Source organism: Pseudorca crassidens, chromosome X (assembly GCF_039906515.1).
Source record: "Pseudorca crassidens isolate mPseCra1 chromosome X, mPseCra1.hap1, whole genome shotgun sequence".
Classification (NCBI taxonomy): Eukaryota; Metazoa; Chordata; class Mammalia; order Artiodactyla; family Delphinidae; genus Pseudorca; species Pseudorca crassidens.
In genome coordinates this window covers 97046160-97065052 of record NC_090317.1, presented here as the reverse complement: position 1 = coordinate 97065052, position 18893 = coordinate 97046160, and the positions used below count along the sequence as shown (strand labels likewise).

The following is an 18893-nucleotide window of genomic DNA, read 5'->3' as shown; positions in this document are numbered from 1 at the left end:
AATGGCAACGTTGCTTACGGTACTTGAGTTGTGAAAACACACTTTTTCAGTTTGCATTTGTGACTGCACTAGGGAGATATCATCATTTAGTGCCCTTGTGTGGGAGCATCCACATAAAATACATCGCTTTATTATAATTGCTTTTATTCTCCAGTTAGGTCCTGTTTTTTGAAAGTGTGTGTTGTTAAGTTTAGGTTATATTATCTATGATTTGTTATTTCAGTATGGTTAAAGGGTGCATTACAAAATACTCGTTATAAAAAGGAGTTGGGTCTTTCACAGGGTCATGTAGTCCAGCTCCTTTTATAGATGAGGAAATTGAGACCCAAAGCAGTTAAGCAACTTGCCCAGGACACAAGTGTTATATTATCTCCCTATCTCGTTAGAATTTCAGTTTCAATTTTAAAAATTGGAAAGGGAGAGAAGGTAAGTGGTAGATCACGTAATGAGAACTAGCTACCTGAATTCTGGCAACAGAAGATCCTTTAAGGGATGGTGAAAACTCTGTATATTATTTCTGTCAGGCTGAGGGTCAGAGGAGAGGGGGGAAAACGATTTTAAGAACCACGTTTGTGAGGCCGCTCGCTTAAAGCCACGGATCCACTAGTCAACACTTCTTCTATTTAAGGTTCTGTAGAACCGAGGCTGGGACTAGGGGTCACTTCCTTAGGAGGGGATCAGAAGAAGGGGTTCCTCCGATGGCAAAAACCCATTTCCTCCCATTCCCCATCCACTGCGGTGGCCTGAGGGTCACCCCGAACCTAGGCCGATAATGCTGTAGACCTCCTTAGTCACGCCCAGATTGCGCCCAGCCACAAACACCCCCGACTCCCTAGGAGAGCCGTTCTCCATCCCCAGGGTCCTCTGGCTTTGAGGGAGGCAGCACCACGCCGGTGGCCATCGGCCCTGAGCCGCTGGACGGCCCCGCAGGAGGAAACTACGGGCCTAATTCAGCGGTCGTACCGGCGAAGGGCTGGGGTCTCAGGAGGGTGCGCTACCACCCACTCTAGCTCAGCGCGTGACTGTTTCATTGTTTCCTCACCGCGGGGGGCGGGTACGCTTGCGCCAGAGCGCTCTCGCTTGGGGGGGGCGCGGGGTCAACGAGGTGTAGAGAACCCGAGGGGCTCTGGCTTTCCTAGGCGGTGCCCCCGCTGCCTAGGCAACCGCGCGGTAAAGCGTCTCACCACCTGCGCGCGCCGCCAGCTCCCCTCCACTCCTCTCCCCGCTCCCCTGGTCACCATCCCGCCCTCTTCCCTCCTCCTTCCTCTTTTTTCCCCTCCTCTTCTTCCCCCTCTTCCCGCCTCCTCCCTCCCTCTTTCCCCTCTCCTCCCCCGATTCCGAGCACTCTATTTAAAACCAGTTTCCTGCTCCACAAAATGGCCTCCGCGTTCGACACCTGCAGTCACGTGACCCGCCGCCCCCTGGGCTTTGGGTCTGTCGGCCTAACTCCGATTTCGGGGAGTCTGCCCTCGAAAACGCTAGGGCCAATTAGTTTGGAGAAATCTCACAACATCTCCAAGTCCGGGGGGCTGAGAGAGCGCTCCCAAGAAACAATGGAACAGCGAACACTGGGGACGTTACGGAAAGAAAAAGGGAAAAGGCATGGATTAGATTTTAAGGTATCCCAGCTGGCGGAAAGCGGGAGGCGAGGAATTCTCGCGAGATCTCGAGACCTCCTAGACCTCGGCTAGGGTAATAGCGGAGGACAGGGGAAGTGGAACTCAAGCGAACTAGGACAGTATTTGGCGCTCTCAGTGCCAAGGTAGGACGACGAGCCGGGGACGCGACCGACTAGGAAATCCCGCGAGGTTAGGACTAAACGAGAGCGCAGTAGCTAGGCAGAAGTCGTAGCGGCGGCAGGAGTGTGGGTGTGAGAGGGAGGGCACACGTCTTACGTGCTGACGTAGCAGCCGTTCCAGCGGGTATATTAGATCCGTGGCCGCGCCGTGCGCCTTAGAGCCGCAGTTCTCCCGTGAGAGGGCCTTTGCGGTGAGCCAAACACATTAGCTCAGCAGCGGAAGACTCCGAGTTCTCGGTACTCTTCAGGGATGAGTCATGTGGCGGTGGAAAATGCGCTCGGGCTGGACCAGCAGGTGAGCCGCAGGGAGCCTACCAGGGTTGTTGCTGCATGAATTCCCTCCCCTGACCTAACATGGTTTGTGGCGCAGTGCTAGCTGGTATCCTCAGTTCGCATTTGCTGGGTCCCTCGGGCTGGCGAGTGTGAATGCCCCAGGGCTGTGGGGGAACGGGAAGGTGACAGGAATGCTAGTTGTGGTTGTCGCTGGGGCCCCTACTTGGCTCGCGGTATTGTCCCCGGCCCGAGCACAATGGCGGCTTTTGTGTGTGCGTGCGCAGGCGGGCGGAGGGGGAGGGGCGCGCGCTCTCGCGGAGGCGCGCACGCGCGAACCTCGACTGACTAGTGACCCATGGGTGGGTGGGGGGAGGGTGGCGCGGCGCGGTGGTTCACGAATGGGGACCTTTCTGGTCCTGAGGGCTCCGGCTCTCGCAGCGTGCGCGGCTCGGATTCCGGTCAGAGAGCCGAGCGGCGTTGGCGCGCGTGTGTGTGTGTGTGTGTGTGTGTGTACGCGCGTGTGAGCGGGAGGAGGAACGCGGCCCTGGAATGTGGGAGGGGGCGGCGCGGGGGGTGGCCTTCGCGCGGGGTAATGGCGGCGGCCTCCTTTGTGTGGTGTCGGGTGGCTGGGCGGCGCTGCGGCCCACGAGCGGGAGAGGCCGGGCCGCCGAGGGCCCGGAAACGGGGATGGATGGGCATCATGTTCCTCCCGGGCTTCCTTCCGCAGGTCTTTTTCGCTCCAGCCCGGCTTCCGCAGGCCGGGAGCCACGGCCCGTGAGGCCGCGTTTCCGGAGTGGAAAGTTTTGTGACGCAGATTGGGGGGGGAGGGGGGAGAGGGGGGAAGGGAGGGAGGGAGGGAAGAATGGGCCGCTGCGTCGCGGTGGCGCCGGGCTCTGGAGTTCGTGGTTGAAGGCGGTGGGGAGACGTCAGGGAGATTTGCGGCCGCCCCGCTTCACATGCTCATCATAGTCACTGTGTGGCGATTTAGCCCAGGGCCGCGCGTCGTTTTGGGGGGTGGGGGGGTGCCACGGAGTGTACGAGTTGTCCTCAGGGTTAGGACACTTTGATGCGGGCATTTGATTAGGGACTCGGCCAGGGGAAAAACACCCGGAATGTGGCTTGGGGAGAAATAAACAATTTTGTTGTTGACTTGTTGCTGCTTGTGGACTGAAATTTTGAAATAGGTCAGAGGCTCCGGGTCTGTCGTCTTAACCGGAACGCCCTTTTCTAAGGGTTTAGAGGTAGAGGAGGGGTTCTGGGCTGAGGTGGCAGGAAGTCTGCATCCCTCAGCAACAGTGGCAGCACGCTTCAGAGAAGCTCTTCAGTGCGATGTTGGTAGCCTTTAAGTAAACTTATGCCTACCACGAGCTCCGAAATTCTGAAACGAAGTCGAGTGACGCAAATGAATTGTCAATAGACTTTAATGTAGTCGTGTGTAATAAGTTTTTAAGGACTTAACGACCTGTTCTGGGGGGAGCATTTTTTCCATTAATGAATCAGTTTGAATCCTCCAAATTGCTGACGCGTCATGTTAAATGGAGCAGAGACATAAAAAATCTGTTATCAAGAGCATAGGCTGTTCCCAGTTTTAACATTTACCATGTAGGTAGTGCTGTATTTAAGATTCTAGGTAGGAATGAAATTTGTAATCGAAGTAATTGGTAAAAGTATGCAGAGTCGTTAGAATTAAGCAGCAAGCTAATTCACAACTGAGAAAATTGCAATAACGTAATCCTAACAGTTTACAGTAGCATTTAGCGTTTGCCAAGTGTAAAATTAATAACAAAACGTACGGCAACAAGTGCAAAAAGAAAGTTTGTTACTATTGTGCGTTAAAGTATCAGTCAATTGCTGAGATAACTAGTGCAGAGAAAACATGACAGCGTTTTTGCTGATAGAAATTAGGAAATGAGCTGCCTTACCATAACTCATTTTTTTTTCAAGGTTTAGCATCTGCTTCCAATTTTCAGTGCCTCCACTGATGATGCTTGCAATTTGACAGTATAACCTTGAGCTTTTAACAGAGGACTTAAACGTTATGGTATAGCGTATCACCTTTGCAAACAGGTGGCAATAGTGCTGTGACTGGGTACATTAAAAAAATGAAACTGCTTTTGGCACATACAGTTTTCCCCCTATTGCTTGTAAATAGTTTGTTATTGCAGAATGCGATGAAGATAGATCTCTTTTTTAGAATGTTGAGACTTTGAGCTACCCGTGTAAAGGGACGGGTAGACGTGGAGATAAAGGCAGTAAAATGTGTCCTACTCATTAGGGACACTAAATGCCAGTTGTGCCATTTATGTCCGAAGTGTTCTGAACTTAACTGTGAAAGTGGGAGAACAAGTAGGTACCTACTTCATAGGTTTGTGCTTAGTAGTGCTCAGTAAGTGCTGGGTATATTAATTTTTGTTCTGAAGCGTGCTACCCTAATTTAAAATATTTGTGCAGTATTTAGGGATAAAGGAACTATGACATGGTCGATAAAATTTTTGTTCTGACATTTTTCAGGTGTGCTTTGCAGGTTTAAAATAATTCCAAGTAGAAAGTTGGTGACATTGAAAACATTTGTCTCCAAATGTTTGGAGCTAAAATGAATCCAGTGACTATTTGACATTTTAAAATAATTTAAATTTCTTGAACTTTTACTATGGAAAACGTTACAGGGAAGATTCATTTTGAATGAATGAGTTAAATTTGGACCCAGTTTCTCCTGGATAGCACCACCATCTTGGTGTGGTACTTTCTGCAGTATATACAGTAGTACTGTAGTAAAGTATTTTGCATTTGCTTACAACTTAGTTGTCTTCGAAGCACATTCTTAGTCACATTCTCCTTAAGAGTTTCACATCCCCGGTGAGGCAGACAGGACAACTAGTGCTAGTAAATGCTAGAGAGCAAGACTAGTTTTCTCTTAGTCTAATATTTCTGCACATGGGCTGCTAACCAAAGTTTAATAACTCTTTTCTAGTTTGCTGGCCTAGACCTGAACTCTTCTGATAATCAGAGTGGAGGAAGTACCGCCAGCAGTAAGTAAAACATTTTATGGATTTACTGTGAATAATCAGGGCTTTTTAAAAAAAACTTATTTCATTGAAATACGGTTGATTTACAATGCTGTTACTTGAGTATTAGAGCTTTAATACCTTAATATTTCGTTGGATTTGTTTAAAATTTAAGAATTTCCCTGCCAATCTTTACTGTGTAAAGAATTAGGTGGGTAGCATTGTGGGAGGGTTTGGGGAGGGTTGTTTTGTTTTGTTTTGGCCGCGCTGCGCAGCATGCAGGATCTTAGTTTCCTGACCAGGGGTGGAACCCATGCCTCTTGCAGTGGAAGTCCTGTGTTGTGGTCTTTTGATAACAAAACAGAGTAGTTTTCTTGAATGAAAACAATCATTAAGGACCTTATACAAAACACAAATTATTTCTAGAAGGGTTTGATTATGTCCATTATGAATCCTGAGCCCAGCTTAAAGGTGATGGGAATGTGTATATCACTATTAGAGTGAATCTACCAGAATTAAACTGAATAAAGGGAACATTCACATTCATCAGCTACAGCTATCCCTTTCCCATGAAGAACATGAGACTTAATAATAGAACAAGGCTAGGACTTCCCTGGTGGCCCAGTGGTTGACTCCCTGCTCCCAGTGCAGGGGGCCTGGGTTCGATCCCTGGTCAGGGAACTAGATCCTGCATGCCACAACTAAAGATCCCGCATGCTGCAACTAAGACCTGGTGAGGCCAAATAAATATTTTTTAAAAAAAAAATAGAACGAGGCCATAATGAATCTTGGGGTGGTGGTTAGGATTTTAAATGCTGAATTGTTGTATTCTGTTGAAAAGAAGTTAGATATAGAAGTTTTATTTAATTTTTTTTTCCTTAAAAGGGTTTCTTGGATACTTGGTAGAGATTAGTATTAAGGTGTATGGGATCTTGGTGGTTTATTATTGGCAATAGACCTGCTTCAGCTCAGGTCTCTTCCCACCCTATTAACCAAAAAGAAAAAATGTGTATCGGCTGTATGTAAGGTCTGAAAGCACCATTTCTTCAAGCTCTCTTTGTTGCATAGTAAAGGGCATGTCTTCATTTTTAGGCAAGAAGGGCCTCACTGGGCACAGTTACTTGGTATTTGTTTTAAATTTCACTTTATTTGGCATGCTAAGAATCATTTAGGACTTAACCGTTCTAATAGAGATCTTTAATAATTCAACCCAGAAGTGAAAAAGTTAAATTGCAGATTAAAGCAAGTTGTCTTTACTTGGTGGGTATATACATTATTTGCTTTTGATTCTCATCCATTGTCTAGGCTGTATTCTTGTGCATACAGAAAAACAGTTGACTTCCCTTAAACTCTGCAGGTCTCGAATTAAAATTCAGTTCCTTGAAATCATTCTCCCTCTTGCAACTTTCCCATGTTACATACGTATTCTATGTCTTGGAACTTAACCAGGGTAGAAACAAAAAAGCCTTTTAGTGGCTAGTTACACGTTTATTACTTTCAGGTTGTTACAGTAACACTTTTGCTACATGTTAGATAATTTATTAATGTTTGTTACGTTGTTGTAGTAATACTTAACGTTGTAACTCTTTTGTTAGTTTGTAACAATTCTCTGAAATCATAGCAGGCCTTTTAAAATATTGTATTAAATTAACCACTAGTGACAAGTTAAATTTATGTATTTGTAGATTTCAACTATTAGGTTCCAAGTCAAACCTGTTCTCCTTTCCCTTTTAAAATTCTACTTATTAAAGCAATAACCCATTTAAAATAAAAGTAAATTTATTTTTATTTATTTATTTTTTGCGGTACGGGGACCTCCCACTGCCGCGGCCTCTCCCGTTGCAGAGCACAGGCTCCGGACGCGCAGGTCGAGCGGCCATGGCTCACGGGCCTAGCCGCTCCGCGGCATGTGGGATCCCCTGGACTGGGGCACGAACCCGTGTCCCCTGCACCGGCAGACAGACTCTCAACCACTGCGCCACCAGGGAAGCCTTAAAAGTAGATTGTTTTTTTCCCCACTTCTCAATTTCCAACTACATAGTCAGACTGGAGGACTATAGATTTAAAAAATTTCTTTCCAGGACTGTTTTTTAATAGCACAAATTTTGGCCAGAAAGCTTTAACTTAAAGTTTTATGGAATATGAAGTTTTAACTTTGTTAATTTCTTTTAGAAGGGCGCTATATTCCTCCTCACTTAAGGAACAGAGAAGCTACTAAAGGTAAGTTCTTTGAACAACTTGGTATACTTAATTCATGCTGCATTTAGAAGTTGGAGCCTAGGGAAAATGAGACACCTGGAGAAGTCTGTAAACATTGTGCTCCACCTGCTACTGGCAGAACTGTTTCAGGTATTAGGGTTTACTCATTTTGGAAAAACTCATCTAATGTCAGACAGTGGAAAACTGCATTTCCTATGTCAAACTCTTCTGAGGCCAAGGGCATGGTTTTGTACGATTTCACTAGTCTTGTGCTTAAACCTGTGTTTGTAATCATTCACAGCATGATTTCAATTTGAAAAAGGTGATTGGGCACCCATTACTGTGTAAACCAAACTGCTGCATAGTGATGACAACCCAGTTATTTCTGTCTTACAGAGGTGCCAAAATGAAGATGGGGTTATTGGGGAATAGTTAACAAGCATTGGGCACGCTCCCAATAGATGGGAGTGATTCTCTGGCTTCATCTCCTTGCCTTAACTGCTTCATTTGAAAGGTCTTATCTAAAAGGTATCACAATGGCTGGTCTTTTCCCGTTAACTTTGTAAATAAGTGACAGAGAACTAGTAGATGGCTCATATTATGGGACAATTGTTTGGGTGCTGTGTATTCCATAAAATAGGTGATCTGAGATTTGGAGGAAAAGGGGAAGGTCAGGAAAACAAGGTCAAGAAGAGGGAAGGTACTGGATAAAGAAGGCAGGATTGGAAGGGTGGAGAGTCCACAGAAGCACATGGTTTGCTGTCGTTTCTCCATATCCATATGCAGTCCGTGTTAGCTTCACTGTCCCTGGCAATACATGGAATATAAAATCTGTATTATAATTTCTTAGCTATCATATCATTGTTTTTATTTACTGTAGAGTCTTAATCGTCATGGGTTCTCATTCCTTAGAATGCACTAGCTGAAATTGACTCCCATGTATATTTAGTGCTTTTCTCCCTTTGTTGCAATGACAGGAATCAAAGCAGGGAGAGAGGCGGTATCATATAGGAGTTAGAGCTGAAAGAGATCTTAGAAATCTAATTCAGCTCTTTATTGGTAGCCAAGACTGTTGATCACCTGGCTGGTAGAGGCAGGAGGTGGAAGGAAAGTAGCTTAACTTACAAACTATATCTCTGACTGTTTAATAAAGTGTCACTGAAGCTAGTTAAACCCTCTACTTGTCTTTAAACCGTCTACCTGTTGGGATAATTTACACCTTTGTCATCCCCTCTTACTGAATGTTTATAGCTGTACCCTAGGAACCTGTCTACACTGAGTTGTGTAGGGATGAGGATTTTCCTTTTTTCTATTATATTCCTAATTCTCATCTGGTAGTATGTACTTCATGAGAACAGAGCACTGTTCTTAAAACTTTTTACTATTGAAACTAAGAAATACTGTATTAAACCAAGTAAACTGACATTCTTAATGTTTTAAATGAATGTCACTTCTAAGAGACATTGAAATAATGGTAACTCCTAGTAAACTCACCTATAAAATGAATGGAAGTTAAATTGTGATGGTTATGTAACAATACCGTAAAAATTGTGTTACAGGCAAAGCTATTGACCTTTTAGAAGTGGTATTCATTCAGAACATTTTCAGACTGTCAATTGCTTTGGTTAGTGCACAGTATATTCTAGTGCCGTGGTAGGAATATTTCCATTGTCCCTCTGGTCCAGAGATGGGATAGTCAGTGGAGGGTTTCAGATTCGGAAACATGTTTTAAAGTGTTGTCACTTTCTAAATAATATAATAAAATGGGTTTGCGTTTTTTTTCTTTTGAAGGATTCTATGATAAAGACAGTTCAGGGTGGAGTTCTAGTAAAGATAAGGATGCATACAGCAGTTTTGGTTGCCGTAGTGATTCAAGAGGGAAGTCTAGTTTCTTCAGTGATCGTGGAAGTGGATCAAGGGGAAGGTGAGTGATCTCTTATTTTCTTGCCTTTTTTACGTGTACAATACAGCAATTTAGAAATTGGTCTTTAATTTGTACTCTGACCATTAAGCATGATATTTTTCCCCTTAGTAGACCACCTACTTGGATGTTAAGTATTGTCTGTTTAATCGTATTTATGTATTTTTTTAACTGTAAGAGGTCTACTAAATTGAACTTGTTATTCAAGAATTAGATTAGAAGAACTTTCCTTTTGGCATAATGAAATCAGTTGTTTTTATATTTCTCTAGTTTTACATATTCTACTTAAAAGAGTTTTAGTGAATGGCCTAATTTGGTTGACATTTTCATGGATATTCTATATGACAATTTTTAAACACCTTATATTTTTGATTACACAAGTGTGGTGAACTGACCTCATGCGCCTAATAGCTGTGGTTAGTCCTCTGTGTCCTGATTTTTCGAAAACAGGCCTAAAACTAAAAACATCTTAATTCAGGTAAGGATTATTTTCTACCTTTTTATCCAAAGTTTGTCACACAGGTGAATTGTCCTTTAAGTAGCATCCTGATATAACTGGGACAATTGATATTTGGTGTGATACTTTCCTCTTTTCCCTACCACTAGAAATATTTGGATGAGAATATTTAAAGGTGTAAGTTATATGCTGGTTTCATGTGTATAAGACTGATTCTCCCCCCCCCACCCCTCCCAAGCGTAGTTTGTTTTTATTGAACTATAGTTGATCTATAATACTCTGTTAGTTTCAGGTATAAAGACGTGATTCAATTTCAACATGTATGAGGCCTGTGTAGGCTGTGTAATAAGAATAAGGAAGAATACTGAATTTAGAAAATAAAGTTATGTAAATGATACAATCTGGTTAGAGGACCTTATTTGTCAAGTAAGAGTAAGCCTGAACTGGATTGTTGACATCCTTGAAATCAGCCATAATGAACTTCTCTTTAGGCACAGTTCTAGAGTAGTGGTAGGAATCTGATAATGGTTAAATGATAAGATTCTGATTAATTGGTTGTGCTGTTCAGGTTTGATGATCGTGGACGAGGTGACTATGACAGCATTGGCAGCCGTGGTGAGAGAGGTGGCTTTGGAAAATATGAACGTGGTGGAAACAGTCGCTGGTGTGACAAATCAGATGAAGATGATTGGTCAAAACCACTCCCGCCAAGTGAACGCTTGGAACAGTAAGTTTTTGAAATGTATGTTAATTGTGATGAAGCCTTATTGGCTACTATAACAAATAAACTTACAGATCTTCTGATTGCAGAGAACTTTTTTCTGGAGGCAACACCGGGATTAACTTTGAAAAATACGATGACATTCCAGTTGAGGCAACAGGCAACAACTGTCCTCCACACATTGAAAGTGTAAGTATTTTTGCTTGACAGCAAAATACTTTAAGACAGAGGGAAGTGTAAGTATTTTCACAGCACATCAAGATGAGATGGGCTTCCTAAAGGCCTATATAGACCATGCCTGCGTTGTGTTAACAATCTTTTAAAGTTACTCTAAAAGCCTGCCTCGTTGGTTTGTGGAAAGGGGGAGATTGAGTTCAATGTTACCATTACTAATATTTGAAATAGAAAATGGGTCAGACATGGGAGGAACTGAAAACTTTTCCAGTGTAGGTTAAGCTTAGGGGGTGTTGTTGTTTTTTTCCCCCCTCCCCCTCAAAATGTAACACGATAACTTTTATTTAAAGCAGCTGTAAACTAAAGTACAAGTAGTTGGTTGATAGGGTTTTTTCCCCCATTGCATTTGTATAAAGCAAAATGGCTCCAGGTCGTATTTCTACCTATTTAACCCTGATGTATTTCTTGACAGTTCAGTGATCTTGAGATGGGAGAAATTATTATGGGAAACATTGAGCTTACTCGCTACACTCGTCCAACTCCAGTGCAAAAGCATGCTATTCCTATTATCAAAGAGAAGAGAGACTTGATGGCTTGTGCCCAAACAGGTAAGCAGACTTGATAAAGTAAAAAGTTGTCCAGAATACCTTAACTCTGCTTGCTCTCATAAAACCAATACCAAAAAAATACGCATGGAGTATCTAAGTTTCACGAGGAAGCTTGAGTCCTGTTTGTAGCCTGACTGGTATACTTTGATATAGATAAGGAGTAGCTGGATGGTATCTCTTTTGTCTTAGCCCTTTGGATCCTGTGTTACCTCTAGTGTTTCCATTAGGGTGTCTTGGGGATAGCCTATAGAAAGTCATGACCCTGATATTGGTGCAACAGGGATAGGTTATTGTGATTGCGGTGGTGGGAAAGTTAGCACTATATAACATTATTGTATCTGGGATAAGAAGGATAAGATTAGAGAATAGCTTGTGATCCATGGGAATGTGGCCAAGGGAAGGGTCCTTAACCTCCCATCTTTCGGGAATGGGGATAGTTACAGCTTCTCAGTTGAGAACAGGCTTTATTATATCTGTGTGAGTTTGGCCAGTTTGAAAGAGAGATAAGATTCTCCCAATAAAAATATATGGCACTTGAATAATTTGGTATCTTTCTTTCCCTATGGAAGAGTGAGAATGTCATCCTTTATACGTTATCAGTATTACAGTACCTACAAGGAAGTGTTAGAAATTGAAATTGACACCAGTTTTGAGACAGAATTCCTGCTCTCTTTGCACAAATGGGAAGAAGTGAATACTAACCAGTACATTGTGAGTGACCAGAGTTTGGTATACATTTTCTGTAAATGAACAAAATATTTTTTTGGATTATGGACCATGTGGTCTCTGCAACTATTCAGCTCTGCTGTTGTATGAAGGCAGCCATAGATGATATGTCAAATTATTGGTCACAGGTATATTCCAGTAAAGCTTTATTTACAAGGATATAGGTTGGGCCTTAGTTTGTTAACTCCTATTACAGATTGATCAAAGTCGTCACTTGGTATTTTTTAAATTAGCTATTAATTTTTAGAAAATTAATTTGGGAATAAAGTAAAATTGCTAATTAATTAAGTTGTTGGGCAGTTAAAAAAGTCATCTACCAATATATATTCAAAAATAATAAGCAGGTTTTTCTGTGGTTAAATGAATATGTTTTCTTTTAAACAGGGTCTGGAAAAACTGCAGCATTTCTCTTGCCCATCTTGAGTCAGATTTATTCTGATGGTCCAGGCGAGGCTTTGAGGGCCATGAAGGTAAATATTTCTATATAAAATGGGAAATGATTGTAGAACCTTGTAGGTAGCTGTTGAGAAACCTTTCTAAATGACAGTAAGACTTGTATTCTAACCTATATAATTAGAAACAGTTTTTACGTATAATCAGTGAATTACAGAAGGGAATTATGTGTAATGGACCTTTAAAAAAGGATGTTAAGAGTTTAACTTATAAATTATTTCTTAGGAAAATGGAAGGTATGGGCGCCGCAAACAATACCCAATCTCCTTGGTGTTAGCACCAACTAGAGAATTGGCTGTACAGATCTATGAGGAAGCCAGGAAAGTAAGTATGCATTTCAGAGATTATCGGCTTTCTCATTGATTCTGATGCAGTGTTTTATGACCACGTAAAAATCTTGGCCTTAAAGTTGATAAAATTTCTTTGCTTACAGTTTTCATACCGATCTAGAGTTCGTCCTTGCGTGGTTTATGGTGGTGCTGATATTGGTCAGCAAATTCGAGACTTAGAACGTGGATGTCACTTGTTAGTAGCCACTCCAGGACGTCTAGTGGATATGATGGAAAGAGGGAAGATTGGATTAGACTTCTGCAAGTATGTTAATTTTTAAATGTGTGGAATGCATTAATTTAAAAAATTACTGGCCATTAGTTTTCTGGAACTTGTCCATAAATTTTAAGATGGAGAGGAGATTTATTTTAGTCTTCCAGCTTTTCCAAAAAGTTTGCTCTTTGTAATTTTAATGTTGAAAAATCAGTGACATTTTAGTAGTCTGAGAATGACCAGACTTTGGGACCAGAGTCAAGTATAAGAGCTAATTTGGGTGTGTACTATCTTGGACCATTTATTTGGTGGCAAAGATCCTATGCTCTGTCTCACGTACATGGGTCAAATTGTGTGGTGTGAGGAATTTAACTACCTGAATGAGTAATTAATTGTGCTTATAGAAACAGCTATATTAAAACTATCTTTTCTCCTCTAATTCTAAACTGGATTTTTTTTTTCATGGCAGATACTTGGTGTTAGATGAAGCTGATCGGATGTTGGATATGGGGTTTGAGCCTCAAATACGTAGAATCGTTGAACAAGATACTATGCCACCAAAGGGAGTTCGCCACACTATGATGTTTAGTGCTACCTTCCCGAAGGAAATACAGGTATTGTTTGATGCTGCAAATCTTATGTACTTAGGAATTTGTTTATCTCAATAGATAATAAAATACTTTTTTTTCTTTCAGATGCTTGCTCGTGATTTCTTGGATGAGTATATCTTTCTGGCCGTAGGAAGAGTTGGCTCTACCTCTGAGAACATCACACAGAAAGTAGTCTGGGTGGAAGAGTCAGACAAACGGTCATTTCTGCTTGACCTTCTAAATGCAACAGGTATAATTTTAGCATCACTCTGGTGGCTTAGGTAATAAATCCATTTGGATCACCTTTATTGCTTTTCCTCCTCATCCAAAACATTCTCTTGAAAACGGTCTATTTTAATTGCCTCTATTTGCAAGTTTACTAAGTGCAAAGAGAACCAAGCCACTCTTAGTGACAGAAACCTTGTAATATTTTACTTTAGGCAAAGATTCACTGACCTTAGTGTTTGTGGAGACCAAAAAGGGTGCAGATTCTCTAGAGGATTTCTTGTACCATGAAGGATATGCCTGTACGAGTATCCATGGAGACCGATCTCAGAGAGATAGAGAAGAGGCTCTTCACCAGTTCCGCTCAGGAAAAAGCCCAATTCTAGTGGCTACAGCAGTATGTATAATATAATCTTATTTTCAAGGTCGCTATGTTCAACTATTTGCTTTCTTTTAAATGGACCATATATAACAGAAGTTATTTTCTAGGTAGCAGCAAGAGGACTGGACATTTCAAATGTGAAACATGTTATCAATTTTGATTTGCCCAGTGATATTGAAGAATATGTACATCGCATTGGCCGTACAGGACGTGTAGGAAACCTTGGTAAGTGTGTGATTACTTGATGGTGTGGTGGTTTCTGGTTTTCAGTGTGATTCTTGCAGCAAAGAACTTTCAGGATCTTATTAGAAGAACTCCTATTTTCAAGGAATGCGATTAAGATATATCTTAGCAGAAGTGGCAGGAGACGTCAGGGTTTGTTCAAAGAACTTTGAGTTGGTTAAATAGCAAATAGTTACCTCTTTTTTTAGTATTCTACTTAACACTCTAGTATGAAAGTAATACTGTGCTACTTTATGGAAGACCTTAATTTATGTACTTTTTGGAACTGTTTTAGGCCTTGCCACCTCATTCTTTAATGAGAGGAACGTAAATATTACCAAGGATTTGTTGGATCTTCTTGTTGAAGCTAAACAAGAAGTGCCATCTTGGTTAGAAAACATGGCTTATGAACATCACTACAAGGGTAGCAGTCGTGGACGATCCAAAAGGTGAGTTACAGATGGTGTATAATGATGGGGATGGGTGCTATGTCCAAGGTTAACTTTTCAAGGTTATTTAAGTGACATTAAGTTGATGTGAGCCTTTTCATAGCTAAGGCCCTTTAAAAATCACTATTAGGGAAGATAGGGCTGGATGGAATTGTTTGAATTAGAAAATCAGAAATTGGTCATTGGGAAGTTTTAACAAGATTTGGGTTATGTGGTCGAAATTTCATCTTTATGTGAACTAACACATTTTGTCCTTGTAGTAGTAGATTCAGTGGAGGATTTGGTGCCAGAGACTATCGACAGAGTAGTGGTGCCAGCAGTTCCAGCTTCAGCAGCAGCCGCGCCAGCAGCAGCCGCAGTGGTGGAGGCGGCCATGGCAGCAGCAGAGGGTTTGGTGGAGGTAATGTTTATTTTTAACCTCATATCTTTGGGAAGGGTTTTTTTTCTTTTCCATCCTTTTCAAAGCATAATTAAAAATATTGGGAAGTTCGGCCCTGTAGTTTGCTTTCTATAATTTTACATCAAAATACTTAAAGAAGGGAAAGATTGTATTAAACAGTGGATGACTTAATTAATTTTTCTCTTTTTTAAATCTTTCATTAGGTGGCTATGGAGGCTTTTACAACAGTGATGGATATGGAGGAAATTATAACTCCCAGGGGGTTGACTGGTGGGGTAACTGAACCTGCTTTGCAGTAGGTCACCCTGCCAAACAAGCTAATATGGAAACCACATGTAACTTAGCCAGACTATACCTTGTGTAGCTTCAAGAACTCGCAGTACATTACCAGCTGTGATTCTCCACTGAAATTTTTTTTTTAAGGGAGCTCAAGGTCACATGAAGAGTTGAAAGGAACAATCAGCAGCCCTGTTCAGAAGGTGGTTTGAAGACTTCATTGCTGTAGTTTGGATTAACTCCCCTCCCAACCCCCATCCCAAACTGCATTTATAATTTTGTGACTGAGGATCATTTGTTTGTTAATGTACTGTGCCTTTAACTTTAGACAACTTTTTATTTTGATGTCCTGTTGGCTCAGTAATGCTCAAGATACCAATTGTTTTGACAAAATAAATTTACTGAACTTGGGCTAAAATCAAACCTTGGCACACAGGTGTGATACAACTTAACAGGAATCATCGATTCATCCATAAATATTATAAGGAAAAAACTTATGCGGTAGCCTGCATTAGGGCTTTTTGATACTTGCAGATTGGGGGAAAACAAACAACAAACGTCTTGAAGCATATTAATGGAATTAGTTTCTAATGTGGCAAACTGTATTAAGTTAAAGTTCTGATTTGCTCACTCTATCCTGGATAGGTATTTAGAACCTGATAGTCTTTAAACAAGCCATTCCAGTCATGATGAGGTGATGTATGAATACATGCATACATTCAAAGCACTGTTTTCAAAGTTAATGCAAGTAAATACAGCAATTCCTCTTTCAATGTTTAGGCAGATCATTAATTATGAGCTAGCCAGATGTGGGCATACTATTACAGGGAAAGTATAAAGGTCTGATAACTTGAGATAGGTTTTTAGGAGAATTCATCTACTTAGACTTTATAAATGCCTGCCATAAGTGAAATTGAAATGGTAGAATGGCTGACCACAGCAATGACCAGCCCTCATTTAGGGCCCTGGATGATTTTTGGTCTAATAACGCATGCTAGTGTTGATGTTTTTTGGTCAAGAGGGTATGAACAGGAAGAATTAATGCAGCAGGCTTTATTTTAAATGCCGATTTACATTACTCTGTTCAAGCTGCGTTGAGATGTTAAACTGGCTTACTATAGACTTTGTAAAAATGGCTCCAGAAGAGTAACAAACTGAAATCTTTTGAGATCACACAGGTTGGAAATATGTACATAACTGCACAAGGTGTCAATTCTGCTATACAGTGCAGTTTTAGTCAGTTTTAGTTGCATAGGTTTCCATTGTATTTATAGTCTGTTTATGCTAAATCTGGCCAAAGATGAGCATTGTCCACCACTAAAATGCCTCTGCCACTTTGAATTCTGTGCTAATTTTGTGGCCAGAATGCGGTGATCAAAACGCTCAATCTTTTTACAGTGGCATAGGAAGATGGCAAAAATTTCCTAAAGTGCAATAGATTTTCAAGTGTATTGTGCCTTGTTCTAAAACTTTTATTAAGTAGGTGCACTTGACAGTATTGAGGTCATTTGTTATGGTGCTATTTCAATTAGTCTAGGTTTAGGCCCTTGTACATTTTGCCCATAACTTTTTACAAAGTACTTCTTTTATTGCACATTCAGAGAATTTTATATATATGTCTTGTGTGCGTGTCCTTAAACTTCCAATCTTATTTTGTCTCTTGGAGATTGTTGAACGCAGCTTGTCTAGGAAGGGGATGGGACTAGATTCTAAAATTTATTTGGGACCATGGGAATGATAGTTGGGAAGAAAACTATTTGCACACGACAGATTTCTAGATACTTTTTGCTGCTAGTTTTATGTAATATTTATTGAACATTTTGACAAATATTTATTTTTGTAAGCCTAAAAGTGATTCTTTGAAAGTTTAAAGAAACTTGACCAAAAGACAGTACAAAAACACTGGCACTTGAATGTTGAATGTCACCGTATGCGTGAAATTATATATTTCGGGGTAGTGTGAGCTTTTAATGTTAAGTCATAATAAACTCTTAAGTCAAATTAAGCAGACCCGGCATTGGCAGTGTAGCCATAACTTTCTGATGTTAGTAAAAATAAAATTGGTGACTTTAAATTAAATCATGCCAAGGTTTTGATACACTTGTCTTAAGATATTAATGAAACACTTCAAAACACTGATACGAAGTGTCCAGATTCTCAGATATTGTGTGAGTTTTGTTTCGTTGTGTGTATTTTTTTTTTTCAGTGAATGTCTGGCTCATTGCAATCCTCAAACATGTGGTTATCTTTGTTGTATTGGCATAATCAGTGACTTGTACATTCAGCGTTAGCATTTGAGCAAGTTTTATCAGCAAGCAATATTTTCAGTTAATAAATAAGGTTTCAAAAATCACATGAGTGGATTTAAACTTGCTGAATGTGAAGATTGAACCTCAAGTCACTGTAGCTTTAGTAATTGCTTATTGTATTAGTTTAGATGCTAGCACTGCATGTGCTGTGCATATTCTGATTTTATTAAAATAAAAAGTTGAACTGCACAGTCTCCTTTGTTGTTGTCAATTGTGGTTTATTATTAGGTGAAAATAAAGTTGTGCTCTTGCCTGAATAGTTGTAAGATGTAATTTTTTTGGGTTGCCATCCAGTGCTGATTTTGAAGTGCCTCTTGGATACAGAATTACTCTGGTGCAATTTTAATAAATGATGAAGATGGTGTGTGTTTGGAGTACAGTGAAAAAAGGATTTTTGTAATAGAAATCCAAAAGGTCCTCACTGATTATAGGTTGAAATTTATGGGGGGGGGAATCTCTGTTCTTGGAAGCACTTGATCCAAAGGATGGTTGAACAGTGGAAAAATGAATTGGGTAAAAATCAAATGTATTAGTAATCTGACAAGTGTGGTAAGTACTTAGTGATAATGTATTTGGGGTCAGGTTGATAGAGATGGCCTGGGTGTGCCCTCTACCTTTAGTTTTATTTGCTGACATCCTGTTTTAACACACATTGCTGCAGGCAGCTGCTGCCAGCTAACAGGAGATGATACAAGCGCCATAACTGGATGACTTCTAACAAGTTGTGATGAACCAAATGAAACGGTTATTCTGGTTTGGGGGGTCAAAAATGGTCAAATGTTGGCAATTTGGTATGTCTTCACCTAGTGAAAGTACATGTATTCACCTTTCGTTGCAGTTTTGAGTTCTAATTTTACAGTATGATTAAGAACTTTTTTGCATTGTAAAGATATACTTGGTTCTGGATAGTTAGATTTTCAGAGCTTATCAGTTGTAATTTCAGAGCAGCAAGCCTAAATTTGTAGGGCAGAATTTTGGAGCATAATATGCTATACTGATTTTGGAGATAGGAAGGTAGTTGAGTCAACTTAATCGAGAGCATGGAAAGAGGTTGACTTAGAATGGCTAGACGGAAAAAAGTCAAATGGCTGAAGGTGGTTCAAATAGAGTGAAATTGGATTCTAAGTGTGGTTCACTGGCCCTTTTATGTAAATTATGAGGA

The 18893-nt window shown here is 40.9% G+C and overlaps 1 protein-coding gene across 6 annotated transcripts; it reads left to right on the top strand.

The window, feature by feature from the left end:
- Positions 1 to 1933: 1933 nt before the first annotated feature.
- DDX3X (DEAD-box helicase 3 X-linked) lies at positions 1934 to 17925 on the top strand. 6 transcript variants are annotated; one of them, XM_067723482.1, is made up of 17 exons: positions 1934 to 2093; positions 5043 to 5100; positions 7252 to 7296; positions 9067 to 9199; positions 10222 to 10380; positions 10464 to 10563; positions 11021 to 11156; positions 12267 to 12352; positions 12561 to 12659; positions 12769 to 12929; positions 13348 to 13492; positions 13574 to 13718; positions 13909 to 14090; positions 14183 to 14300; positions 14593 to 14746; positions 15007 to 15146; positions 15350 to 17925. In XM_067723482.1, the coding sequence occupies exons 1-17, from the start codon at positions 2049 to 2051 to the stop codon at positions 15427 to 15429; spliced, it is 1986 nt and encodes a 661-aa protein (XP_067579583.1). In that variant the 5' UTR covers positions 1934 to 2048; the 3' UTR covers positions 15430 to 17925. The 6 variants fall into 6 exon arrangements, with proteins under 6 accessions (XP_067579583.1, XP_067579579.1, XP_067579582.1 ...); XM_067723478.1 differs by having other exon boundaries at positions 10449 to 10563; XM_067723481.1 differs by having other exon boundaries at positions 7249 to 7296; positions 15010 to 15146.
- Positions 17926 to 18893: the final 968 nt, after the last annotated feature.

Excerpts from the sequence above, each read along its gene's own strand:
- DDX3X (XM_067723476.1), top strand. The coding sequence starts at position 2,049 with ATGAGTCATGTGGCGGTGGAAAATGCGCTCGGGCTGGACCAGCAG. Across the intron at positions 12,660-12,768 it reads TCTATGAGGAAGCCAGGAAA|TTTTCATACCGATCTAGAGT; the intron begins GTAAGTATGCAT and ends CTTTGCTTACAG. Across the intron at positions 13,719-13,908 it reads TGACCTTCTAAATGCAACAG|GCAAAGATTCACTGACCTTA; the intron begins GTATAATTTTAG and ends ATTTTACTTTAG.